The sequence below is a fragment of the Balaenoptera physalus genome (genome assembly GCF_965194825.1).
Source record: "Balaenoptera physalus genome assembly, chromosome: 4".
NCBI lineage: Eukaryota > Metazoa > Chordata > Mammalia > Artiodactyla > Balaenopteridae > Balaenoptera > Balaenoptera physalus.
In genome coordinates, this window is record NC_138891.1 from 12,228,982 (window position 1) to 12,254,094 (window position 25,113).

Below are 25,113 nucleotides of genomic sequence, written 5' to 3' on the forward strand. Positions count from 1 at the left end.
CATGTTTTTCTTATAGATTTAAAATAAAACCCACTTTTCATAATTACTAACAAAACATTTTACATTTTGATGAAATAAAAGTGATTTTACCATGCACATACTCATATGAAACAGTCCTGCCTTTCATAATTCCGCTGTACATTTATAGCTTTTTGAGAAATTACAGATTTACCTATAACAAATTTATGTTCAGCTAACATTAAAATACAATTTTAGATTTGAACTGCATTTGTGACACATCTTGTTTCCAATCCAGGGAGATTACTCTATACACAGTGTGCATAATAAAAAACTTCAGAAACTGGATCAGAATTTGCTTAGGATAGGAAAAAATTCATTTCGAATCCATATCCCTCTTCACATCTGATAAATGCAAATATCATGGTTTAAAGTCTACAGAAAAAAAAATCGAAAGAAACCAGCAATATGCTAATTTCTGGTTTAATCCTAACTCACCATTTATTAATCAAAATAGACATAAGGTGGGAAGAAAGAATACGTAAAGCTTGATGCAGATATGTAGATTTTAGGAAATTATAAAGTTCTAATACTTGGATGTTTTTTAAAAAGTAGGTGGGGAGTATAAAGTCTTAAATAGATTATTGATTGGAAAACATATATACATCTCAGAACTTTGGGGAAAGTTGACTGTTATTCAGTTCTGCCAAATTTAGATGCCTGAGGGAAGGCTCTGTTTTTGTGAAAGACTGCCTTCTATTGGAATCTGCAGTATCTCTACCTTTTAACATTTTCTCAATTAAAGTTAACCAATATTGGGTTGTTAGTCCACCAATCAAGGTACAGGTATCACTGTCAGAAACTTACACTCTTTGTTAGGAATAGTTCAGCACCCGTTAGACCTGACCACTGGATTTTTCCTCTTTAAGGCATTGACTGATGCTACTTGGATGCATTTGACCATCTCCTAGGAGACTTGCATGTTGAGTTTCGATAAGCAAACAAACAGTTCTCTCTTGTTTGGAGCAATGCTGAAATTCCGAGAGGCTGCTAAGTGTGTGAGTGGATCAATAGCTGCTTCCACATGTCCAAAGCCCTTGATCGCAAGAAGATACATGCTTCAACAGAAACTTGGCAGTGGAACTTTTGGATCCGTCTATCTAGTGTCAGACAAGAATGCCAAACAAGGAGAGGAATTGTAAGTAAAAAATACTTCATGCAAACCTTGAGTTGGTTGCTGTGTGTGTGCAGCTCTTAGCTGATTAAAAGCACGGAGTAATGTTTACTTTGCTTTTTGCATTAAAGTAAGAATTTAGTAAGAGATAGAAAATCTCCTTGAATGATGTCTTCAGATGAGATTTTTTTTTTTTAAACATCTTTATTGAAGTATAATTGCCTTACAATGGTGTGTTAGCTTCTGCTTTATAACAAAGTGAATCAGTTATACATATACAATATGTTCCCATTTCTCTTCCCTCTTGCATCTCCCTCCCTCCCACCCTCCCCATCCCACCCCTCTAGGTGGTCACAAAGCACCGAGCTGATCTCCCTGTGTTATGTGGCTGCTTCCCACTAGTTATCTATTTTACATTTGGTAGTGTATATATGTCCATGACACTCTCTTACCCTGTCACATCTCACCCCACCCCCTCCCCATATCCTCAAGTCCATTCTCTAGTAGGTCTGTGTCTTTATTCCCGTCTTGCCACTAGGTTCTTCATGGCCTTTTTTTTTTTTTTTCCCTTAGATTCCGTATATATGTGTTAGCATACTGTATTTGTTTTTCTCTTTCTGACTTACTTCACTCTGTATGACAGACTCTAACTCCATCCACCTCATTACAAATACCTCCATTTCATTTCTTTTTATGGCTGAGTAATATTCCATTGTATATATGTGCCACATCTTCTTTATCCATTCATCTGTCGATGGACATTTAGGTTGCTTCCATGTCCTGGCTATTGTAAATAGAGCTGCAATGAACATTTTGGTACATGACTCTTTTTGACCTATGGTTTTCTCAGGGTATATGCCCAGTATTGGGATTGCTGGGTCGTATGGTAGTTCTATTTGTAGTTTTTTAAGGAACCTCCATACTGTTCTCCATAGTGGCTGTATCAATTTACATTCCCACCAACAGTGCAAGAGTGTTCCCTTTTCTCCACACCCTCTCCAGCATTTATTGTTTCTAGATTTTTTGATGATGGCCATTCTGACCGGTGTGAGATGATATCTCATTGTAGTTTTGATTTGCATTTCTCTAATGATTAATGATGTTGAGCATTCTTTCATGTGTCTGTAGGCCATCTGTATATCTCCTTTGGAGAAATGTCTATTTAGGTCTTCTGCCCATTTTTGGATTGGGTTGTTGGTTTTTTTGTTATTGAGCTGCATGAGCTGCTTGTAAATCTTGGAGATTAATCCTTTGTCAGTTGCTTCATTTGCAAATATTTTCTCCCATTCTGATGGTTGTCTTTTGGTCTTGTTTATGGTTTCCTTTGCTGTGCAAAAGCTTTTAAATTTCATTAGGTCCCATTTGTTTATTTGTGTTCTTATTTCCATTTCTCTGGGAGCTGGGTCAAAAAGAATCTTGCTGTGATGTATGTCATAGAGTGATCTGCCTATGTTTTCCTCTAAGAGTTTGATAGTGTCTGACCTTACACTTAGGTCTTTAATCCATTTTGAGTTTATCTTTGTGCATGGTGTCAGGGAGTGTTCTAATTTCATACTTTTACATGTACCTGTCCAATTTTCCCAGCACCACTTATTGAAGAGGCTGTCTTTTCTCCACTGTATATGCTTGCCTCCTTTATCAAAGATAAGGTGACCATATGTGTGTGGGTTGATCTCTGGGCTTTCTATCCTGTTCCATTGATCTATATTTCTGTTTTTGTGCCAGTACCAAACTGTCTTGATTACTGAAGCTTTGTAGTATAGTCTGAAGTCAGGGAGCCTGATTCCCCCAGCTCCATTTTTCGTTCTCAAGATTGCTTTGGCTATTCGGGGTCTTTTGTGTTTCCATACAAATTGTGACATTTTTTGTTCTAGTTCTGTGAAAAATGCCAGTGGTAGTTTGATAGGGATTGCATTGAATCTGTAGATTGCTTTGGGTAGTAGAGTCATTTTCACAATGTTGATTCTTCCAATCCAGGAACATGGTATATCTCTCCATCTATTTGTATCATATTTAATTTCTTTCATCAGTGTCTTATAATTTTCTGCATACAGGTCTTTTGTCTCCTTAGGTAGGTTTATTCCTAGATATTTTATTCTTTTTGTTGCAGTGGTAAATGGGAGTGTTTTCTTAATTTCACTTTCAGATTTTTCGTCATTAGTGTATAGAAATGCAAGAGATTTCTGTGCATTTATTTTGTATCCTGCTACTTTACCAAATTCATTGATTAGCTCTAGGAGTTTTCTGGTAGCATCTTTAGGATTCTCTATGTATAGTATCATGTCATCTGCAAGTAGTGACAGCTTTACTTCTTCTTTTCCGATTTGGATTCCTTTTATTTCTTTGTCTTCTCTGATTGCTGTGGCTAACACTTCCAAAACTATGTTGAATAATAGTGGTGAGAGTGGGCAACCTTGTCTTGTTCCTGATATTAGTGGAAATGGTTTCAGTTTTTCACCATTGAGGACAATGTTGGCTGTGGGTTTGTCATATATGGCCTTTATTATGTTGAGGAAAGTTCCCTCTATGCCTACTTTCTGCAGGGCTTTTATCATAAATGGGTGTTGAATTTTGTCGAAAGCTTTCTCTGCGTCTATTGAGATGATCATATGGTTTTTCTCCTTCAATTTGTTAATATGGTGTATCACATTCATTGATTTGCGTATATTGAAGAATCCTTGCATTCCTGGGATAAACCCCACTTGATCATGGTGTATGATCCTTTTAATGTGCTGTTGGATTCTGTTTGCTAGTATTTTGTTGAGGATTTTTGCATCTATGTTCATCAGTGATATTGGCCTGTAGTTTTCTTTCTTTGTGACATCTTTGTCTGGTTTTGGTATCAGGGTGATGGTGGCCTCGTAGAATGAGTTTGGGCGTGTTCCTCCCTCTGCAATATTTTGGAAGAGTTTGAGAAGGATAGGTGTTAGCTCGTCTCTAAATGTTTGATAGAATTCACCTGTGAAGCCATCTGGTCCTGGGCTTTTGTTTGTTGGAAGGTTTTTAATCACAGTTTCAATTTCAGTGCTTGTGATTGGTCTGTTCATATTTTCTATTTCTTCCTGGTTCAGTCTTGGCAGTTTGTGCATTTCTAAGAATCTGTCCATTTCTTCCAGGTTGTCCATTTTATTGGCATAGAGTTGCTTGTAGTAATCTCTCATGATCTTTTGTATTTCTGCAGTGTCAGTGGTTACTTCTCCTTTTTCATTTCTAATTCTATTTATCTGAGTCTTCTCCTTTTTTCTCTTGATGAGTCTGGCTAATGGTTTATCAATTTTGTTTATCTTCTCAAAGAACCAGCTTTTAGTTTCATTGATTTTTGCTATTGTTTCCTTCATTTCTTTTTCATTTATTTCTGACCTGAACTTTATAATTTCTTTCCTTCTGCTGGCTTTGGGGTTTTTTTGTTCTCCTTTCTCTAATTGCTTCAGGTGCAAGGTTAGGTTGTTTATTCGAGATGTTTCCTGTTTCTTGAGGTAGGCTTGTATTGCTATAAACTTCTCTCTTAGCACTGCTTTTGCTGCGTCCCATAGGTTTTGGGTCGTCGTACCTCCATTGTCATTTGTTTCTAGGTATTTTTTGATTTCCCCTTTGATTTCTTCAGTGATCACTTCGTTATTAAGTAATGTATTGTGTAGCCTCCATGTGTTTGTATTTTTTACAGATCTTTTCCTGTAATTGATATCTAGTCTCATAGCGTTGTGGTCAGAAAAGATACTTGATACGATTTCAATTTTCTTAAATTTACCAAGGCTTGATTTGTGACCCAAGATATGATCTATCCTGGAGAATGTTCCATGATCACTTGAGAAAAATGTGTATTCTGTTGTTTTCGGGTGGAATGTCCTATAAATATCAATTAAGTCCATATTGTTTAATGTATCATTTAAAGCTTGTGTTTCCTTATTTCTTTTCATTTTGGATGATCTGTCCATTGGTGAAAGTGGGGTGTTAAAGTCCCCTACTATGATTGTGTTGCTGTCGATTTCCCCTTTTATGGCTGTTAGTATTTGCCTTATGTATTGAGGTGCTCCTATGTTGGGTGCATAAATATTTACAATTGTTATAGCTTCCTCTTGGATCGATCCCTTGATCATTATATAGTGTCCTTCTTTGTCTCTTGTAATAGTCTTTATTTTAAAGTCTATTTTGTCTGATATGAGAATTGCTACTCCAGCTTTCTTTTGATTTCCATTTGCATGGAATATCTTTTTCCATCCCCTCACTTTCAGTCTGTATGTGTCTCTAGGTCTGAAGTGGGTCTCTTGTAGACAGCATATATATGGGTCTTGTTTTTGTATCCATTCAGCCAGCCTGTGTCTTTTGGTGGGAGCATTTAATCCATTTACATTCAAGGTAATTATCGATATGTATGTTCCTATTCCCATTTTCTTAAATGTTTTGGGTTTGTTATTGTAGGTGTTTTCCTCCTCTTGTGTTTCTTGCCTAGAGAAGTTCCTTTAGCATTTGTTGTAAAGATGGTTTGGTGGTGCTGAACTCTCTCAGCTTTTGCTTGTCTGTAAAGGTTTTAAATTCTCCATTGAATCTGAATGAGATCCGTGCTGGGTAGAGTAACCTTGGTTGTAGGTTTTTCTCCTTCATCACTTTAAGTATATCCTGCCACTCCCTTCTGGCTTGCAGAGTTTCTGCTGAAAGATCAGATGTTAACCTTATGGGGATTCCCTTGTGTGTTATTTGCTCTTTTTCCCTTGCTGCCTTTAATATGTTTTCCTTATATTTAATTTTTGACAGTTTGATTAATATGTGTCTTGGCATGTTTCTCCTTGGGTTTATCCTGTATGGGACTCTCTGTGCTTCCAGGACTTGATTAACTATTTCCTTTCCCATATTAGGGAAGTTTTCAACTATAATCTCTTCAAATATTTTCTCAGTCCCTTTCTTTTTCTCTTCTTCTTCTGGGACCCCTATAATTCGAATGTTGGTGCGTTTAATGTTGTCCCAGAGGTCTCTGAGACTGTCCTCAGTTCTTTTCATTCTTTTTTCTTTATCCTGCTCTGTAGTAGTTATTTCCACCATTTTATCTTCCAGGTCACTTATCCTTTCTTCTGCCTCAGTTATTCTGCTATTGATCCCATCTAGAGTATTTTTAATTTCATTTATTGTGTTTTTCATCATTGCTTGGTTCCTCTTTAGTTCTTCTACGTCCTTGTTAAATGTTTCTTGCATTTTGTCCATTCTATTTCCAAGATTTTGGATCATCCTTACTATCATTATTCTGAATTCTTTTTCAGGTAGACTACCTATTTCCTCTTCATTTGTTAAGGCTGGTGTGTTTTGACCCTGCTCCTTCATCTGCTGTGTGTTTTTCTGTCGTCTCATTTTGCTTATCTTACTGTGTTTGGGGTCTCCTTTTCACAGGCTGCAGGTTTGTAGTTCCCGTTGTTTTGGTATCTGTCCCCAGTGGCTAAGGTTGGTTCAGTGGGTTGTGTAGGCTTCCTGGTGTAGGGAACTAGTGCCTGAGCTCTGGTGGATGAGGCTGGATCTTGTCTTTCTGGTGGGCACGTCCATGTCTGGTGGTGTATTTTGGGGTGTCTGTGGCCTTATTATGATTTTAGGCAGCCTCTCTGCTAATGGATGGGGCTGTGTTCCTGTCTTGCTAGTTGTTTGGCATAGGGTGTTCAGCACTGTAGCTTGCTGGTCATTGAGTGATGCTGGGTCTTGATGTTGAGATGGAGATCTCTGAGAGATTTTTGCCGTTTGGTATTACGTGGAGCTGGGAGGTCTCTTGTGGACCAGTGTCCTGAAGTTGGCTCTCCCACCTCAGAGGCACGGCCCTGATGCCTGGCTGGAGCACCAAGAGCCTTTCGTCCACACGGCTCAGAGTAAAAGGGAGAAAAAATAGAAAGAAAGAAAGAAAGAGGCTATAATATAGTGAAGTAAAATAAAGCTATTGTAAAGCAAAGCTATACAGACAAAATCTCACCCAGAAGCATATACATATACACTCACAAAAAAAAGGAAAAGGGGAAAAATTAATATATCCTCCTCCCAAAGTCCACCTCGTGTATTTGGGATGATTCGTTGTCTATTCAGGTATTCAACAGATGCAGGCACATCAAGTTGTTTGTGGAGTTTTAATCCGCTGCTTCTGAGGCTGCTGGGAGAGATTTCCCCTTCTCTTCCCTGTTCGCACAGCTCCTGAGGTTCAGCTTTGGATTTGGACCCGCCTCTGCGTGTAGGTCGCCTGAGGGCGTCTATTCCCCACCCAGACAGGACGGAGTTAAAGGAGCAGCTGCTTTGGGGGCGCTGGCTCACTCAGGCCGCAGGGAGGGAGGGGCATGGAGGAGGCGGGGCGAGCCTGCGGCGTCAGAGGCCGGCGTGACGTTGCACCAGCCTGAGGCGCGCAGTGCGTTCTCCTGGGGAAGTTGTCCCCGGATCACGGGACCCTGGCAGTGGCGGGCTGCACAGGCTACCGGGAGGGACGGTGTGGAGAGTGACCTGTGCTCGCACAGAGGCTTTTTGGAGGCGGCAGCAGCAGCCCCAGCGTCTCACGCCCGTCTCTGGGGTCCGCGCTGATCGCCGCGGCTCGCGCCTTTCTCTGGAGCTCGTTTAGGCGGCGCTCTGAATCCCCTCTCCCTGCGCGCCGCGAAACAAAGAGGGAAGAAAAAGTCTCTTGCCTCTTTGGCAGCTGCAGACTTTTTCCCGGTCTCCCTCCCAGCCAGCTGTGGTGCGCCAACCCCTTCAGGCTGTGTTCACGCCGCCAGCCCCAGTCCTCTCCCTGCGATCCGACCGAAGCCGAGCCTCAGCTCCCAGCCCCGCCTGCCCCGGCGGGTGAGCAGACAAGCCTCTCGGGCTGGTGAGCGCTGCTCGGCGCCGAGCCTCTGTGCGGGAGTCTCTCCGTTTTTCCCTCTGCGCCCCTGTTGCTGTGGGATCCGCGCTGGTAGCCGCGGCTCGCGCCAGTCTCTGAAGTTCGTTTAGGCGGCGCTCTGAATCCCCTCTCCTCGCGCACCAGGAAACAAAGAGGGAAGAAAAAGTCTCTTGCCTCTTCGGCAGCTGCAGACTTTTTCCCGGACTCACTCCCGGCTAGCTGTGGTGCACTAACCCCTTCAGGCTGTGTTCACGCCGCCAACCCCAGTCCTCTCCCTGCGATCCGACCTCCGAAGCCCGAGCCTTAGCTCCCAGCCCCACCCGCCCCGGCGGGGGGAGCAGACAAGCCTCTCGGGCTGGAGAGTGCTGGTCGGCACTGCTCCTCCGTGCGGGAACCTCTCCGCTTTGCCCTCCGCACCCCTGTGGCTGCGCTCTCCTCCGTGGCTCCGAAGCTTCCCCCCTCTGCCACTCGCAGTCTCTGCCCGCGAAGGGGCTTCCTAGTGCGTGGAAATCTTTCCTCCTTCACAGCTCCCTCCCGTTGGTGCAGGTGCCGTCCCTATTCTTTTGTCTCTGTTATTTCTTTTTTCTTTTGCCCTACCCAAGTACGGGGGGAGTTTCTTGCCTTTTTGGAGGTCGGACGTTTTCTGCCAGCGTTCAGTGGGTGTTCTGTAGGAGCAGTTCCACGTGTAGATGTATTTCTACTGTATCTGTGGGAAGGAAGGTGATCTCTGTGTCTTACTCTTCCGCCATCTTCTCTCCTCCTCCAGATGAGATTTTTAAAGGCATTTCAGCAGGTGAGTGAAGTACTCAAGTGACCTAGAGTAGGGAAATGGGGTAGATTATGTGAAAGTAAGACTTTTATGCGTACCAAAGTCTCAATTACAGCCTTGCTTCCACTTAACTTGATTGGGACTTGAATGAGAAGATAAGAATTGTTTATAATGACTGCATTTTTAGAAATGTTAGGAAATGCAAATCGATGGTAATTCACATTTGAGGTGAATGGAGTGTACTGAAGGAAATACGGTATTGACTTTGCTTGGCTTTTTCCCATGGAGGAGGTTTTCAAAGTCTGTAGTCATACAGCCCTCAAATTAGACATTTAAACCAAACAGGGGCTCCCATCTAAAATTATCTTATATTGATGACCCTCTTGTTACTTCCTTTCCTTTGATTTTTTTTTCTTTTTTTTTTTCACACACACTCACTGTATTTTATTTTTACAAGAGATAAATAGACTGACACTGAGCATTGTAAATGGATGACCACAACAAAAGCAACAATGATTGCACTTACCAAACACGAAACACACTCATACTATGTTATAATATTGACATTCAGTCCAGTAATCCGCCACTGTAACAGCTCCTTTACTTTGCAGTGAAAATTGATTTGTATATTCTTTGCCCTTGAGTCCTTGTGGGATTTTTTTTTTAATTCAAACAGAAAGTCACAAAAATTATAATCATCCTCATCAGTTCACTCAGTCCCATGTAATTAATTGTTTTTATCTTGATCTTTTGTTAGCACTTTTATGAGTTCATCAGTTTTTCATTAGAGTTCTGAAAATCCTTATTCATTCAGTTCAACAGTACAGTCAGTTACCAGAAACCTGTACTTGTCAGTCTTTTCCATGAATTCCTTGAAGATGAAACCCTTTTATATGAACATATTTGCAAAAGCATCAGAGTACACCCAGAACTGTCTGTAAATGACAAAAGACTTAGAAATGACCACGGTTAAAGATTTGATGAAAGTTCATAATAATGCAATTGACAAAGAAATTTAGTTATTTCTGAGATGTACATTTTAAAGTAATAACTAGAATTATGACTTATAACATTATACCAGAACATATAAGATTTTTAGAAATTTCATGTAATGTCTGAAACATTTATATTAACATATTTCCATACAAATAACCCAATGAAACTTTAGTATTAGTTGTTTTGTTTGTTTTTTCATACTGCAGGTTCTTATTAGGCATCAGTTTTATACACATCAGTGTATACATGTCAATCCCAATCGCCCAATTCAGCACACCACCATCCCCACCCCACCGCAGTTTTCCCCCCTTGGTGTCCATATGTCTGTTCTCTACGTCTGTGTCTCAACTTCTGCCCTGCAAACCGGCTCATCTGTACCATTTTTCTAGGTTCCACACACATGCGTTAATATACGATATTTGTTTTTCTCTTTCTGACTTACTTCACTCTGTATGACAGTCTCTAGATCCATCCACGTCTCAACAAATGACTCAATTTCGTTCCTTTTTATGGCTGAGTAATATTCCATTGTATATACGTACCACAACTTCTTTATCCATTCGTCTGTTGATGGGCATTTAAGTTGCTTGCATGACCTGGCTATTGTAAATAGTGCTGCAGTGAACACTGGGGTGCATGTGTCTTTTTGAATTATGGTTTTCTCTGGGTATATGCCCAGTAGTGGGATTGCTGGATCATTTGGTAAATCTATTTTTAGTTTTTTAAGGAACCTCCATACTGTTCTCCATAGTGGCTGTATCAATTTACATTCCCACCAACAGTGCAAGAGGGTTCCCTTTTCTCCACACCCTCTCCAGCATTTGTTGTTTGTAGATTTTCTGATGATGTGCATTCTAACTGGTGTGAGGTGATACCTCACTGTAGTTTTGATTTGCATTTCTCTAATAATTAGTGATGTTGAGCATCTTTTCATGTGCTTCTTGGCCATCTGTATGTCTTCTTTGGAGAAATGTCTATTTAGGTCTTCTGCCCATTTTTGGATTGGGTTGTTTCTTTCTTTAATATTGAGCTAAATGAGCTGTTTATATATTTTGGAGATTAATCCTTTGTTGATTCGTTTGCAAATATTTTCTCCCATTCTGAGAGCTGTCTTTTCGTCTTGTGTATGGTTTCCTTTGCTGTGCAAAAGCTTTGAAGTTTCATTAGGTCCCATTTATTTATTTTTGTTTTTATTTCCATTACTCTAGGAGGTGGATCAAAAAAGATATTGCTGTGATTTATGTCAAAGAGTGTTCTTCCTATGTTTTCCTCTAAGAGCTTTATAGTGTCTGGTCTTACATTTAGGTCTTTAATCCATTTTGAGTTTATTTTTGTGTATGGTGTTAGGGAGTATTCTAATTTCATTCTTTTACATGTAGCTGTCCAATTTTCCCAGCACCACTTACTGAAGAGGCTGTCTTTTCTCCACTGTATATTCTTGCCTCCTTTATCAAAGATAAGGTGACCATATGTGTGTGGGTTTATCTCTGGGCTTTATATCCTGTTCCATTGATCTATATTTCTGTTTTTGTGCCAGTACCATACTGTCTTGATTACTATAGCTTTGTACTATAGTCTGAAGTCAGAGAGCCTGATTCCTCCAGCTCCATTTTTCTTTCTCAAGATTGCTTTGGCTATTCAGGGTCTTTTGTGTTTCCATACAAATTGTGACATTTTTTGTTCTAGTTCTGTGAAAAATGCCAGTGGTAGTTTGATAGGGATTGCATTGAATCTGTGGATTGCTTTGGGTAGTAGAGTCATTTTCACAATGTTGATTCTTCCAATCCAAGAACATGGTATATCTCTCCATCTATTTGTATCATCTTTAATTTCTTTCATCAGCGTCTTATAATTTTCTGCATACATATCTTTTGTCTCCTTAGGTAGGTTTATTCCTAGATATTTTATTCTTTTTGTTGCAATGGTAAATGGGAGTGTTTTCTTAATTTCACTTTCAGATTTTTCATCATTAGTGTATAGAAATGCAAGAGATTTCTGTGCATTAATTTTGTATCCTGCTACTTTACCAAATTCATTGATTAGCTCTAGTAGTTTTCTGGTGACATTTTTAGGATTCTCTATGTATAGTATCATGTCATCTGCAAACAGTGACAGTTTTACTTCTTCTTTTCCAATTTGTATTCCTTTTATGCCTTTTTCTTCTCTGATTGCAGTGGCTAGGACTTCCAAAACTATGTTGAATAACAGTGGTGAGAGTGGACATCGTTGTCTCGTTCCTGATCTTAGAGGAAATGCTTTCAGTTTTCCACCATTGAGAATGATGTTTGCTGTGGGTTTGTCATATATGGCCTTTATTATGTTGAGGTAGGTTCCCTCTGTGCCCACTTTCTGGAGAGTTTTTATCATAAGTGGGTGTTGAATTTTGTCAAAAGCTTTTTCTGCATCTATTGAGATGATCATACGGTTTTTATTCTTCAGTTTGTTAATATGGTGTATCACATTGATTGATTTGCGTATATTGAAGAATCCTTGCATCCCTGGGATAAATCCCACTTGATCGTGGTGTATGATCCTTTTAATGTGTTGTTGGATTCTGTTTCCTAGTATTTTGTTTAGGATTTTTGCATCTATATTCATCAGTGATATTGGTCTGTAATTTTCTTTTTTTGTAGTGTCTTTGTCTGTTTTGGTATCAGGGTGATGGTGGCCTCATAGAACGAGTTTGGGAGTGTTCCTTCCTCTGCAATTTTTTGGAAGACTTTGAGAAGGATGGGTGTTAGCTCTTCTCTAAATGTTTGATAGAATTCACCTGTGAAGCCTTCTGGTCCTGGACTTTTGTTTGTTGGAAGATTTTTAATCACAGTTTCAATTTCATTACTTGTGATTGGTCTGTTCATATTTTCTGTTTCTTCCTGGTTCAGTCTTGGAAGGTTGTACCTTTCTAAGAATTTGTCCATTTCTTTCAGGTTGTCCATTTTATTGGCATAGAGTTGCTTGTAGTAGTCTCTTATGATGCTTTGTATGTCTGCGGTGTCTGTTGTAACTCCTCCGTTTTCATTTCTAATTTTATTGATTTGAGTCCTCTCCCTCTTTTTCTTGATGAGTCTGGCTAATGGCTTATCAATTTTGTTTATCTTCTCAAAGAACCAGCTTTTAGTTTTATTGATCTTTGCTATTGTTTTCTTTGTTTCTATTTCATTTATTTCTGCTCTGATCTTTATGATTTCTTTCCTTCTGCTAAGTTTGGGTTTTGTTTTTTCTTCTTTCTGTAGTTCCTTTAGGTGTAAGGTTAGATTGTTTACTTGAGATTTTTCTTGTTTCTTGAGGTAGTCTTGTATAGCTATAAACTTCCCTCTTAGAACTGCTTTTGCTGCATCCCATAGGTTTTGGATCGTGGTGTTTTCATTGTCATTTGTCTTTAGGTATTTTTTGATTTCCTCTTTGATTTCTTCAGTGATCTCTTGGTTATTTAGTAACATATTGTTTAGCCTCCATGTGTTTGTGTTTTTTACATTTTTTTCCCTGTAATTCATTTCTAATCTCATAGCATTGTGGTCAGAAAAGATGCTTGATATGATTTCAATTTTCTTAAATTTCCTGAGGCTTGATTTGTGACCCAAGATGTGATCTATCCTGGAGAATGTTCCGTGTGCACTTGAAAAGACAGTTTAATCTGCTGGTTTTGGATGGAATGTCCTATAAATATCAATTAAATCTATCTGGTCTGTTGTGTCATTTAAAGCTACTGTTTCCTTATTTATTTTCATTTTGGATGATCTGTCCATTGGTGTAAGTGAGGTGTTAAAGTCCCCCACTATTATTGTGTTACTGTCGATTTCCTCTTTTATAGCTGTTAGCAGTTGCCTTATGTATTGAGGTGCTCCTATGTTGGGTACATATATATTTATAATTGTTGTATCTTCTTCTTGGATTGATCCCTTGATCATTATGTAGTGTCCTTCTTTGTCTCTTGTAACATTCTTTATTTTAAAGTCTATTTTATCTGATATGAGTATTGCTGCTCCAGCTTTCTTTTGATTTCCATTTGCATGGAATATCTTTTTCCATCCCCTCACTTTCAGTCTATATGTGTCCCTAGGTCTGAAGTGGGTCTCTTGTAGACAGCATATATATGGGTCTTACTTTTGTATCCATTCAATGAGCCTGTGTCTTTTGGTTGGAGCATTTAATCCATTCACGTTGAAGGTAATTATCGATATGTATGTTCCTATTACCATTTTCTTAAATGTTTTGGGTTTGTTTTTGTAGGTCCTTTACTTCTCTTGTGTTTCCCACTTAGAGAAGTTCCTTTAGCATTTGTTGTAGAGCTGGTTTGGTGGTGCTGAATTCTCTTAGCTTTTGCTTGTCTGTAAAGCTTTTGATTTCTCCATCAAATCTAAATGAGATCCTTGCTGGGTAGAGTAATCTTGGTTGTAGGTTCTTCCCTTTCATCACTTTAAGTATATCATGCCACTCCCTTCTGGCTTGTAGAGTTTCTGCTGAGAAATCAGCTGTTAACCTTATGGGAGTTCCCTTGTATGTTATTTGTCATTTTTCCCTTGCTGCTTTCAATAATTTTTCTTTGTCTTTAATTTTTGCCAATTTGATTACTGTGTGTTTCGGTGTGTTTCTCCTTGGATTTATCCTGTATGGGACTCGCTGCGCTTCCTGGACTTGGATGGCTATTTCCTTTCCCATGTTAGGGAAGTTTTCGACTATAATCTCTTCAAATATTTTCTCTGGTCCTTTCTCTCTCTCTTCTTCTGAGACCCCTATAATGCAAATGTTGTTGCGTTTAATGTTGTCCCAGAGGTCTCTTAGGCTGTCTTAATTTCTTTTCATTCTTTTTTCTTTAGTCTGTTCCACAGCAGTGAATTCCACCATTCTGTTTTCCAGGTCACTTATCCGTTCTTCTGCCTCAGTTATTCTGCTATTGATTCATTCTAGTGTAGTTTTCATTTCAGTTATTGTATTGTTCATCTCTGTTTGTTTGTTCTTTAATTCTTCTAGGTCTTTGTTAAACATTTCGTGCATCTTCTCGATCTTTGCCTCCACTCTTATTCCGAGGTCCTGGATCATCTTCACTATCATTATTCTGAATTATTTTTCTGGAAGGTTGCCTATCTCCACTTCATTTAGTTGTTTTTCTGGGGTTTTTTCTTGTTCCTTCATCTGGTATATAGCCCTCTGCCTTTTCATCTTGTCTATCTTTCTGTGAATGTGGTTTTTGTTCCACAGGCTGCAAGATTATAGTTTTTCTTGCTTCTGCTGTCTGCCCTCTGGTGGTTGAGGCTATCTGAGAGGCTTGATGGGAGGCTCTGGTGGTGGGTAGAGCTGGCTGTTGCTGTGGTGGTCAGAGCTCAGTAAAACTGTAATCCACTTGTCTGCTGATGGGTGGGGCTGGGTTCCCTCCCTATTGGTTGTTTTGCCTGAGGCAACCCAACCCTGGAGCCTACCTGCGCTCTTTGGTGGGGCTAATGACAGACTCTGGGAGGGCTCACGCCAAGGAGTACTTCCCAGAACTTCTGCCGCCAGTGTCCTTGTCCCCACAGTGAAACAGAGCCACCCCTCGCCTCTGCAGGAGACCCTCCAACACTAGCAGGTAGGTCTGGTTCAGTCTCCCCCGGGGTCACTGCTCCTTCCCCTGGGTCCCGATGCGCACACTATTTTGTGTGCGCCCTCCAAGAGTGGGGTCTCTGTTTCCCCCAGTCCTGTCGAAGTCCTGCAATCAATTCTACTAGGCTTCAAAGTCTGATTCTCTATGAATTCCTCCTCCTGTTGCCGGAACCCCAGGTTGGGAAGCCTGATGTGGGGCTTAGAACCTTCACTCCAGTGGGTCGACTTCTGTGGTATAAGTGTTTGCCAGTCTGTGAGTCACCCACCCACCAGTTATGGGATTTGATTTTACTCTGATTGCGCCCCTCCTACCGTCTCATTGTGGCTTCTCCTTTGTCTTTGGATGTGGGGTATCTTTTTTTGGTGAGTTCCAGTGTCTTCCTGTCGATGATTGTCCAGCAGCTAGTTCTGATTCTGGTGTTCTCGCAAGAGGGAGTGAGAGCATGTCCTTCTACTCCGCCATCTTGGTTCCTCTCCCTTTCCTTTGATTTTAATCAAACCCTATAAACTTTCATGGCAGAGAAAAACTCTAATGTTGTTGGACAGTACATCTCTTACAAATAAGGATGAATCTTCATTTTTAGCTTAAAGTTGTTTGAATTTGCTGCAGTGAAAAGTTAGTTGGAACTGAAGTTAGGATAAGAAACTTGTACATCAAACACAGGAGGAAGAGAAAGGAGAAGGAAGAGTGATCCAAGAAATCAGCCCTTGAGAAGAACAGATTTCCATCCCATAATCTACTCTTTTATTCAGAGGTTTTGAGGCTACTCTAAATGCTTCCAGCTTTTGCCCGTAGGACTGTGGATTTAAAATCAGTGTGATAAACTTTTCTACTTCTTAATATGTCATAGGAACTGTAAAAGCAAATGTTACTGATGCTACTATTTTATTTAAAAATCAGTCTTTTAAATGGTCTCTGTGTCCAGAATTTTAAAAAGTAGTTATCTAGACTTCATAATTTTTGATAAATTCCTATGTGAAGAATGGGAATAATGCTGGCACTTTTCTCGTGTCATTAGAACATGCTTTATGACTTCTACCAAAAAATAATTTTTTACCTTAAATCCTAGAGGTACTCTTCCAGCTGTTTAGAACAGGATGATAAATTTATGAAAATTACTAGAGACCCTTTATGGAAACATTAAGAGTAAGGCCTAAATCTGACCCAAGAGTTATAAAAATCATAATGTAAAGAATGTATCCAATTTTGGTTTCTTCAACTAATGAGGAATGTGAAGAATTTAAGAGAATAGGGAAAAAAAAGTTGATTAAAGGGATGTAACATAAGATGTATGAAGACCAAACTTGAAAGTTTCAGACTTGAGGTGATGGGTGGGTGTGTATGTGTGTAGGGAGGAGGGGAAGAGAATGAGAGAGATGAGGGGGCTGGGGCCATTTGAATGGGAAGTGATTTGTTAGTGACCTTCACTGTACCTGAACTCATCTTAGGACGTATGAGTTGAGCTGAAGATGGCAGAAGAAGCCTAGGTGTATAGAGTAAATTCAATAGTGAGGATAATTGACAAATCATTTGATACCAAAGGTCTAGTCTAGAATCTCTTGGACAGGAATCATTCATCATCAGAAACTCTACAACATATTACGTACTGGTCACATTCAGCATTCAGATGTCTTTTGTTTGGCTTGCAGAGTTGTTTCTTTTTAAATCTAAATTAGTTGCCAGTATTTAAAAATGGGTTGCTTTCATAAACTTGAGCTTTTCATCTTCTCTTGAAAAAAATCAAAATATTTGCTAACACTGCCGCCTGTGTAGCCAGTGTGGGCTGGAGCTGCAGGCAGCGGCCCTCTTTAAGCAGACCCTGGACTCCTCTCCGATTCACCACGTTCCCGCCACTCCTCACCGTTTCTTACACCTTTCCACTACCTGCCTACTTTTGTAGACGTTTGACTTTTAGAACTGCTGAAATCATGAAGAATCATGGATATGGCTGCTCACAAAATCTTAGAATGCTCAAAGGAAGGCAGTACAGTGTCACGGGTTAAGACCACAGGCTTTGAAGGTGAACAGGTCAGGAAGTAAAGCCAGTCTTGTTCTTAACTGAGATTAAGGTTATGCAGGTTCCTAATCTGAGCTTCAGTTTTCTTAGACACCACCCAATAACTGCAACTGGAACTCTCTACTAAATGGAAGCTTTTCTTTTTACATTCCACTTTTAAGAGAGGAAGGTCTCCCAAGCAAAGCAATGTGATGTCAGGTATGTGATTTTAAAACCTTCTTCTAGTATCTTTCTTGAGATTGTAACCCTTCTGTTGCCATCTCTTCTTTCATATCTCTCTTTCATATCTCTATGGCTGTCGGAAGAAAACTGGTCCTCAGAATGTTGACCTTTTAGCTGTGTAAGGCAGCAGCTCATCAGCGATTGTTGTGTTTAATGCATATACGGAGGCAGAAAACTAAACTCATATTTTTAGGATCCTTTCCTGAGAGTGTTGACAGGTGAACCTTTGGTTTGTGATCAAAGCACATCAACAAGCACCACCCATTCTTCAAGCAATTTGGTTAGATAAGGTTTTAAATTCTGCTTTACATACTAGGCCATAAACATAGGAAATTGGTTAAGGGCTGGATAGAAGATACCTTCTAAAAAGATTTCTGTAATGTTATGAATGTTGCTCCCTTAACAGATCAGAGTAGATCTGACTCTCTTCACGTTTTGCAGACACACCCCTAACCTTCTGAGATAATAAGGAAAGTGTATGGTACCTTTACATGCCAGACTACCCCGTGGTACCCTTGTTAAAGGAGGGACTTAGGTAGACCGTGAGCCCCAGCTGGTCTGTAGGACACTTGTTACCAGCCCCTGTGAACTCTAGGTCCAGGCGATATGCACTTTAGATTTAATTAATCAAAGAACTTTCAAAGAACTTTCCCGTTAAACAGTTGCAACTTATCACTGTGCCACTTGAGGGCACCACTCTACCATCGACATTTTCATATACTATGATGTTGTGAATTTTAATTACAACGTAAATACCACATTCCTTTACATTTTTATTGACTTTCTGCATTTGCTATGGAATTAAAAAAAAAAAAGGCCACAGGCATTACACTTGATTAATGTATGTTTCAAGAGAGGGGTTTTTTTTGGCATAAAAATATCTGTTATTCTTTTTTTAGTTATCACAGTAGAATAAAATTAAGCTTAAAATGATTAGTGAATGAGATAGAGGTTTTTACTTTATTATATTCTGTGTCTTGGAATTCATAAAACAGTATTTGGGAATATTTTCTTTCATAATTATGGAAACTCTGGACTAATGGATGTGAAGGTGTGATAATGTTAACGCATATTCCTAAAGATTATTCTAATTCTAGCTCATAATTTTATATTTTTGTTAAGCTGTCAGTTTTTTTTTAACATTTTTATTGGCGTATAATTGCTTTACAATGGTGTGTTAGTTTCTGCTTTATAACAAAGTGTATCAGTTATACATATACATATATCCCCATATCTCTTCCCTCTTGCGTCTCCGTCCCTCCCACCCTCCCTATTCCACCCTTCTAGCTGGTCACAAAGCACCGAGCTGATCTCCCTGTGCTATGCGACTGCTTCCCACTAGCTATCTGTTTTACATTTGGTAGTGTATATATGTCCATATATACACCATCACTCTCTCACTTTGTCCCAGCTTACCCTTCCCCCTCCCCGTGTCCTCAAGTCCATTCTCTAGTAGGTCTGCGTCTTTATTCTTGTCTTGCCCCTAGGTTTTTCATGACCATTTTTTTTTTTTTTTTAGATTCCATATATATATAAGCTGTCAATTTTTTATTAAGCAAACCTACAAGATTTTGATAAGCTAGGAAGTTACTTTGGCCCTTAGCATACTGTGTGTAATTTAATAGAAAAGAGATGTTAAGGAAATAGGCTTACCCTGAATTATATGATTATTTGTCCATGATTAAAATACACAATTAGTCATGGCCACAGTTGGTGAATTTCAACATTAATCTTATCAGCATAGGATGCTGGGTTTTAAAAAAGTTTCATCACACTTAAGATACAGTGACTTTATTATGTGAAGTTGATTTTCTGCTCTAGTCTTTTAGTTTGTCAACTCAAGTATTTAATACAATTTATGTAATAAACCTTTGCTTTGGACTGAGTACCAGAGAGGAAACTGAGACAATAGGATACAAGGCTTGGCCCTTAGGAACTTCCAGTCTAGAAGAGAGGCAGAATTAACATACATAAAACAACCAGCAGCCAGTGCAGTGCTTTAGCATCTGTGTGGCAGGTTGCTCTTAGAGATGTTGGTATGGCCACTGCCCAGCTCCCTTTTAGCTACATACGGTCATTATCTTACTGGTATCTGTACATTATGTAAGAACTTTCATTCTTTTCCCCCCCTTGGTTCTGTCCATGTAATATCTAAATATTTCCCCCCTTAACTGTGCACCTACACTTTGGTCTTTGCCTACATATGGTCGACATGGTTAACATGAAAATGCTTTCTCTCTCCACAGGACATTTCTTCCCAGTATGAGGACCTTAAATAGGAAAGGCCACCAATTCCTTAGAGAAGTGTCCTCAAGCCCACACACTGAGGCCTAGGACCCTGCCTCCCAGGAGAGCTCTTGGGCCTGTATTAGAGTGGATTTTTAAAAGTCCTAACAAGCAGATTTCCCAGCCAGCCATGGAGACAATATGGAGACGAGGGGTTTGGGGGCTGCTGATAGAATTAGTCACACTGACAGCAAGAGAGGAGTGGCCTTACACCTTAAGAGTGAAGGAGGTGAAAAGTTATAAAGAGGTAATAAAAAACCCCACAACAGTGTGGGTCCTTTATTGTAAAGCTAAATGGCTCTCCTTAGCCCAGTTCCTTCTGAGGACATCTCAGGCCCACAGCCCATTTCCAAAGTGTTGTGTTGAGCAGTAGCCACCAACAGGGGTGGGCCGGTGGGAGTCAGGGCTTTTGAAGGACACAGCCACGGTTAAGCCACCACATGAGGATCCATTCCTCAGCTTTTCATCTTAATATACTTTGAGACGGTCGGTCTTGGTGAGGGGCTTATGTTAACCAAATTCAGTTAAGATGAATCTATAAATCATGATGCCGCTTCTTAATTCTGGGCCTAGAATGAATAAGTATCTCCTTTCATGTACCTTTCCACCGTTTTCTGATGTGAGTCTGGAGAAGCTGAATATCTAATCAGAAGTGAAAATATACCTAAAACAAAATAGGTGGAACAATTTAGACAGTTATTTGATTAGCCAGATAAAGGGTCTCTTCTTCATAATAGAGAACATCGTTCCAAGTGACTGTTTTCCTGGGGACCCTCAGTGCCAGTGTGTGTCTGCTGAACAGCTCCAGAGGCACGTACATACAGGTAACCCTAGGCTACCTCCTTTTCCAATATTGAAGGTAATGTGCACATGTTTTACAAAAAGTGCAGGTGTGCGTAAAGCAGGAAAATGATCTGTAATCCTGCCATCCAACTTCTGGTCTTTTCTGTAAGCACTGACAGACAGACATTTAATCTTCAAGGAAACATATGGCATTGGTCATGGTGGTTGCCTCAGAGATTGAGGACGAGGAGTGAAGGAGACTTGCTTTTCATTGAACCATTTTGTACATTTGGAATTTTATACCATGTGCAAGCTTGAAAAAATCCACATAATAAATAAAAGTAAAAGAAACTTTACATATTCATTCAACAAATCTGGTCCCCATTTTCTGGTCACTTGCTCTCTAAGGAGCTTGAGTTGGGTGGTTCTCAATTGCGGCTGAACAGTAAAATAACAATATTAAAAATACACCTTTGAGTCACACCCCAATACATTCTGTTTTAACTGGGCCACACGCCAGGCATCTGGATTTTTGAGAGCTTCCAGGTGATTTGAATGTATAGCTAGGCTTGAGAGTATCTGGTCTAGTGGGAGAGAAAAACACTAATTGTATGATCATAAAAGTAAATAATTACAAACTGCCATTAAGTATTGTGAAAGAAAAGTCTTGGTTGCTGTAGGTACAACAGACCTGTCTAAGTTGGCAGGATGAGCTTTGGTGAGGCAAGGCTTCCCTGAGAACATGCCGTTTCAGCTGAGACCTCAAGAATGATTAAGAACTAGCCAGTGGTTTTCACATGTTATTGGGCATCAGAACTGGAAGGCAGGTTAAAACACAGATTGCTGGGCTCTACTCCCAAACTTCCTGGTTTAGCAAGTCTCGGTGGGGCCTGAGAATCTGCATTTCTAACAGCTGTTGCTGGCCTGAGGACTGCAGTTTGAGGACCACTGAACTAGGCAAAAGGATGGGAGAACATTTCCATTCAGTGTATATATAATTTTGCATCTTTTTTTGGAAACATTAAAATATAAGTATTTTCCCATCTTATCGAATATTCTGAAAAGCATCATATAAAATGCCTGCATAATAGTCCACCATATGGCTTTAATATCGTTTAGCTCCTTCTTGTTGGATATGTAGATTCTGGTACTCTCTTTGAAGTAGAAGTAAAAAACTATTGTGCCTTTTTGCATCCTCAGAGATTTGATGTAATGATTGTTTCATCATATCCTTTCTGTCAATGGTATAAGTCTGGGAAACTAACGAATAACTGAGCTTCAATCACTGAGAAGTGATGGGCATTCTGTGCATTCAGTTGAAGAATATTTGAGCCAGTTATAGATTATGGCCACATTTGCTCAGATGCTCAGTTGTAATTAGAGAAAAAGTACTTCATCCATTTTCAAGTTTATTTCTGACACACTGAGAAATGGAGAAATCAGTTTTCATATTATAAGGAATGAACTAAAAAGCCTCCCTTTCTGTGTATAGGTTTTCACTGTTTACACAAAAGGACATTATTTCCTCTTAGAGAATTAATAAATTGATTATAGTAGCCTGCCAGTGTCAAAAATAATTAAAAATGAGTAATAGTTCTTAACTAGAATGCATAGATTTTATAATATTTGAAACAGCTTTCAGTGACTCAGAATGTGACAGTAATTTCTGCTATTTAATAGCAGATAGCCTTCAGCAAAGCTACTGTTTATATTTTGCACCTGCTAACACCTATGCACCTACTAACACCTATTTATGGATTTTCTGTCTGATTTACTTAATTATTTTAACATATTCTTACTTTCAGTTTTGAGTCATTCTAAATAAAACAGTAGATTTAATGAGTCCAGCTTTGAGCCTGTTCTCTGCACTCTTATTAAAGCTGTTATTTCTATAGTATGACCAGGAGTTCTCCCCAGTGGGTATCTGTGATGGTAGAATTGGGTTATTGAGTGGGCTGAGTTAATTTAATAGGATTCAGTGGTTTATGCAGTGGAGAGTTATGAAAGCAATTTGGAGGAAACTAATGATTTCTTTCTATTTTTCCCTCCCAGAAAATACAGTTTTCTTCGTTTTTTTATTGTAGTGATCATGTCTTTTTCCCCTTAAAATCTTCAGTCTTTTAATAGAGCTTATGAGTGCATCTTAAAATCTCTTTTAAAATAGTTCATGTTCTGGAGGATATTGTGTGTAGGTTCCACCTAGGTAAATCCGGACAGGGTAAGTTTGAACTTAGACTTCACTTTGGGCTTTGCCAGTTCTTGGTCTACAGTAACTCAAGCCTCTGAGCTTCTGGCAATTTTGCAACATGTAAGCGTTGGGAGCTGGAAGGGAAAAGGAGAGAAGAGAAGGCGGGGTGCACACTGACTTACCTCAATCATGGTAATGAGGTTGACATTCTGGGGTAAATGATTTACATCTTCCTGAGGCTGCTTTGCTGCATGTATTGCTGCATGTCCTTTTTCTCTAGCTTTTTATCTAGTTTTTAATATTTACGGATGAGAGATGACTAATAAATAAAATATGTTAGGATGAGTAGGATGCAGGGAAACCCTCCATTTCATTTTGGCTTGGGCAGGGGGCCAAACAAGCCTGCTTGAAGACTGAATCACCAAGAAGCATTTAGAAGGAAGACACCAGCACACAAAAAGCCTTTTTTAAAATGCTTTTTTCTTACATTACTATTGTTTGAAAGAAAACAAAAGTGATTTATTTAAAATACGACTGTTGACAGGAAAAGAGTGTAGATAAATTACTATACTGTATTTATTAGATTTTCAGACTGGTTGTTTAAATTCTTTCCTTATCCTACTCTATTCTTCCAATGTATTGTTTTGGTGGATTTGTGAGTAGGGAAGCTAATGGTTTTGCTAACACTGAATAATACCCCCAGGAAATAAAGAATGTTATTCTTCATAAGTGTATGAGATGGGGGGAGGAATATCTAAGCTATTTTAGTAAATAATAATTTTTAAATGTAATTGGATATGCTGGTCCCTTTACATTGTCATTGTTGACTACCCCAAGTTTTAAAAACAGGAGATTTGTGTAAGCCTATTACTTTAAATGTGATTTTTGTCTCATTTATTCAGTAAATAAAACAAAATACTTTAAGGATGAATGTACAAAATGCAAGAACAAAACCTTATGGGCATAGGACAGTTCAAGTTTTTATCCCCTAACAAATAAAGGACGTTTTTTCCGGCAAGACGTGTTATAGCAAAGACTGAGGTGATTTTTGATAGATGCCGGAGGAACCTCGATGACCAAATCCAATATTTTTTGGGCTAACTTTAGTTTCCTGATGCCAAAGCAAGCATGACACCGTTGAGTATAATTTGTAACTAGCCCTTCTTGTTCTTGGTTCTATTCAAGCGGCCTTCTTGTCAGATCCTTTCCTCCAACAGCTTTTGGCGGGACAAGCCAACCAGTGCTGGGCCTGCCACACAGCGGGCAGTTCCCTGTACTGTCACTTGTTCCTGCACGACCATCTGAGGGGCATCTTCTTTTCCCAGTCCTTTCCCTTCCGAACTGGTCCACTTCCTTTTTGGACACGTGCATTGACCTGGGAGGAGGTATGGGCAGTTTTGGCTAGTACCCACCTTTCTAATATTTTGAGCTGAAAATTTGAGTTGTGATACCATCTACCTTTAAATAACTTGGAAAATGAGATTCATCTATAACTTAATCATCAAAGAAATGAGAAGGCAGAAAACCCTCAGGTTAAAATTCTGGCTTACTTTATTACTCTTGAGCAGATTTTCCTGGGGAAAAAGTTTGGTTGCCATGACATCCATATCTAAATAGTGAACTTAGCATGATGTAGGTGACTTAAAAGTCAACAGGGGAGAAAAACAATAACACTTATGTTACTATTAGCTTCTTGGTCAGTTATTCCTAAGCTTCATTTTTAGAACTAGTGATTTGTAAATTTATATGGGAAGTATCAATAGATATAGTTAATACCAAAGATTTCTAAAAGTAGCTTGTGTACTACACTAATTGTGCATTGTATAAATAATTTCATATAGTATTAAAAATAAGCAGTTAATATTATGTGACCTCATTGCTTTAAAATACTATGAAATTGAATTTCTGTTCCATAGTTCAACAGGGATACAATCCCTTTTTTTTTTTTTTTTTACAATCACTTTTTATTTCTCAGCTGCTTTCATAGCCCCTGTTACCTGATAATTGTAAGTATGAATGAACAGTTATGAAACCTTTGACATGTTGTAGAACATACTTAATAGGACGGCAGTGCTACTATTTAGTAATCATGTGAAAAATCCACCCCAAATTTTAGTTACTGAAAAAGCAAACCCTGGGCATGAGGAAACTTTTGCAGCTGATGTGCATGCTCATTGTCATGACTGTGGAGATGGTTTCCTGGGCATATCCATAGGTCAAAATTTATCAGATTACATACCTTAAATATGTGCAGTGTATCATTGCCAATTATACCTTAATAAATGTGCTTAGGGAAGGTGAACCTTGGACCGT

The 25,113-nt window shown here is 39.2% G+C and overlaps 1 protein-coding gene across 1 annotated transcript in view; it reads left to right on the plus strand.

Annotated features, from left to right (window-relative positions):
• The first annotated feature begins 951 nt into the window (after positions 1 to 951).
• NEK11 (NIMA related kinase 11) overlaps positions 952 to 25,113 on the plus strand; it is a 306,979-nt gene continuing 282,817 nt past the window's right edge. The window contains 1 exon segment of the mRNA XM_082459368.1: positions 952 to 1,156. Within this exon segment, the coding sequence (XP_082315494.1) occupies positions 987 to 1,156 (170 nt within the window). The 5' untranslated portion in view covers positions 952 to 986.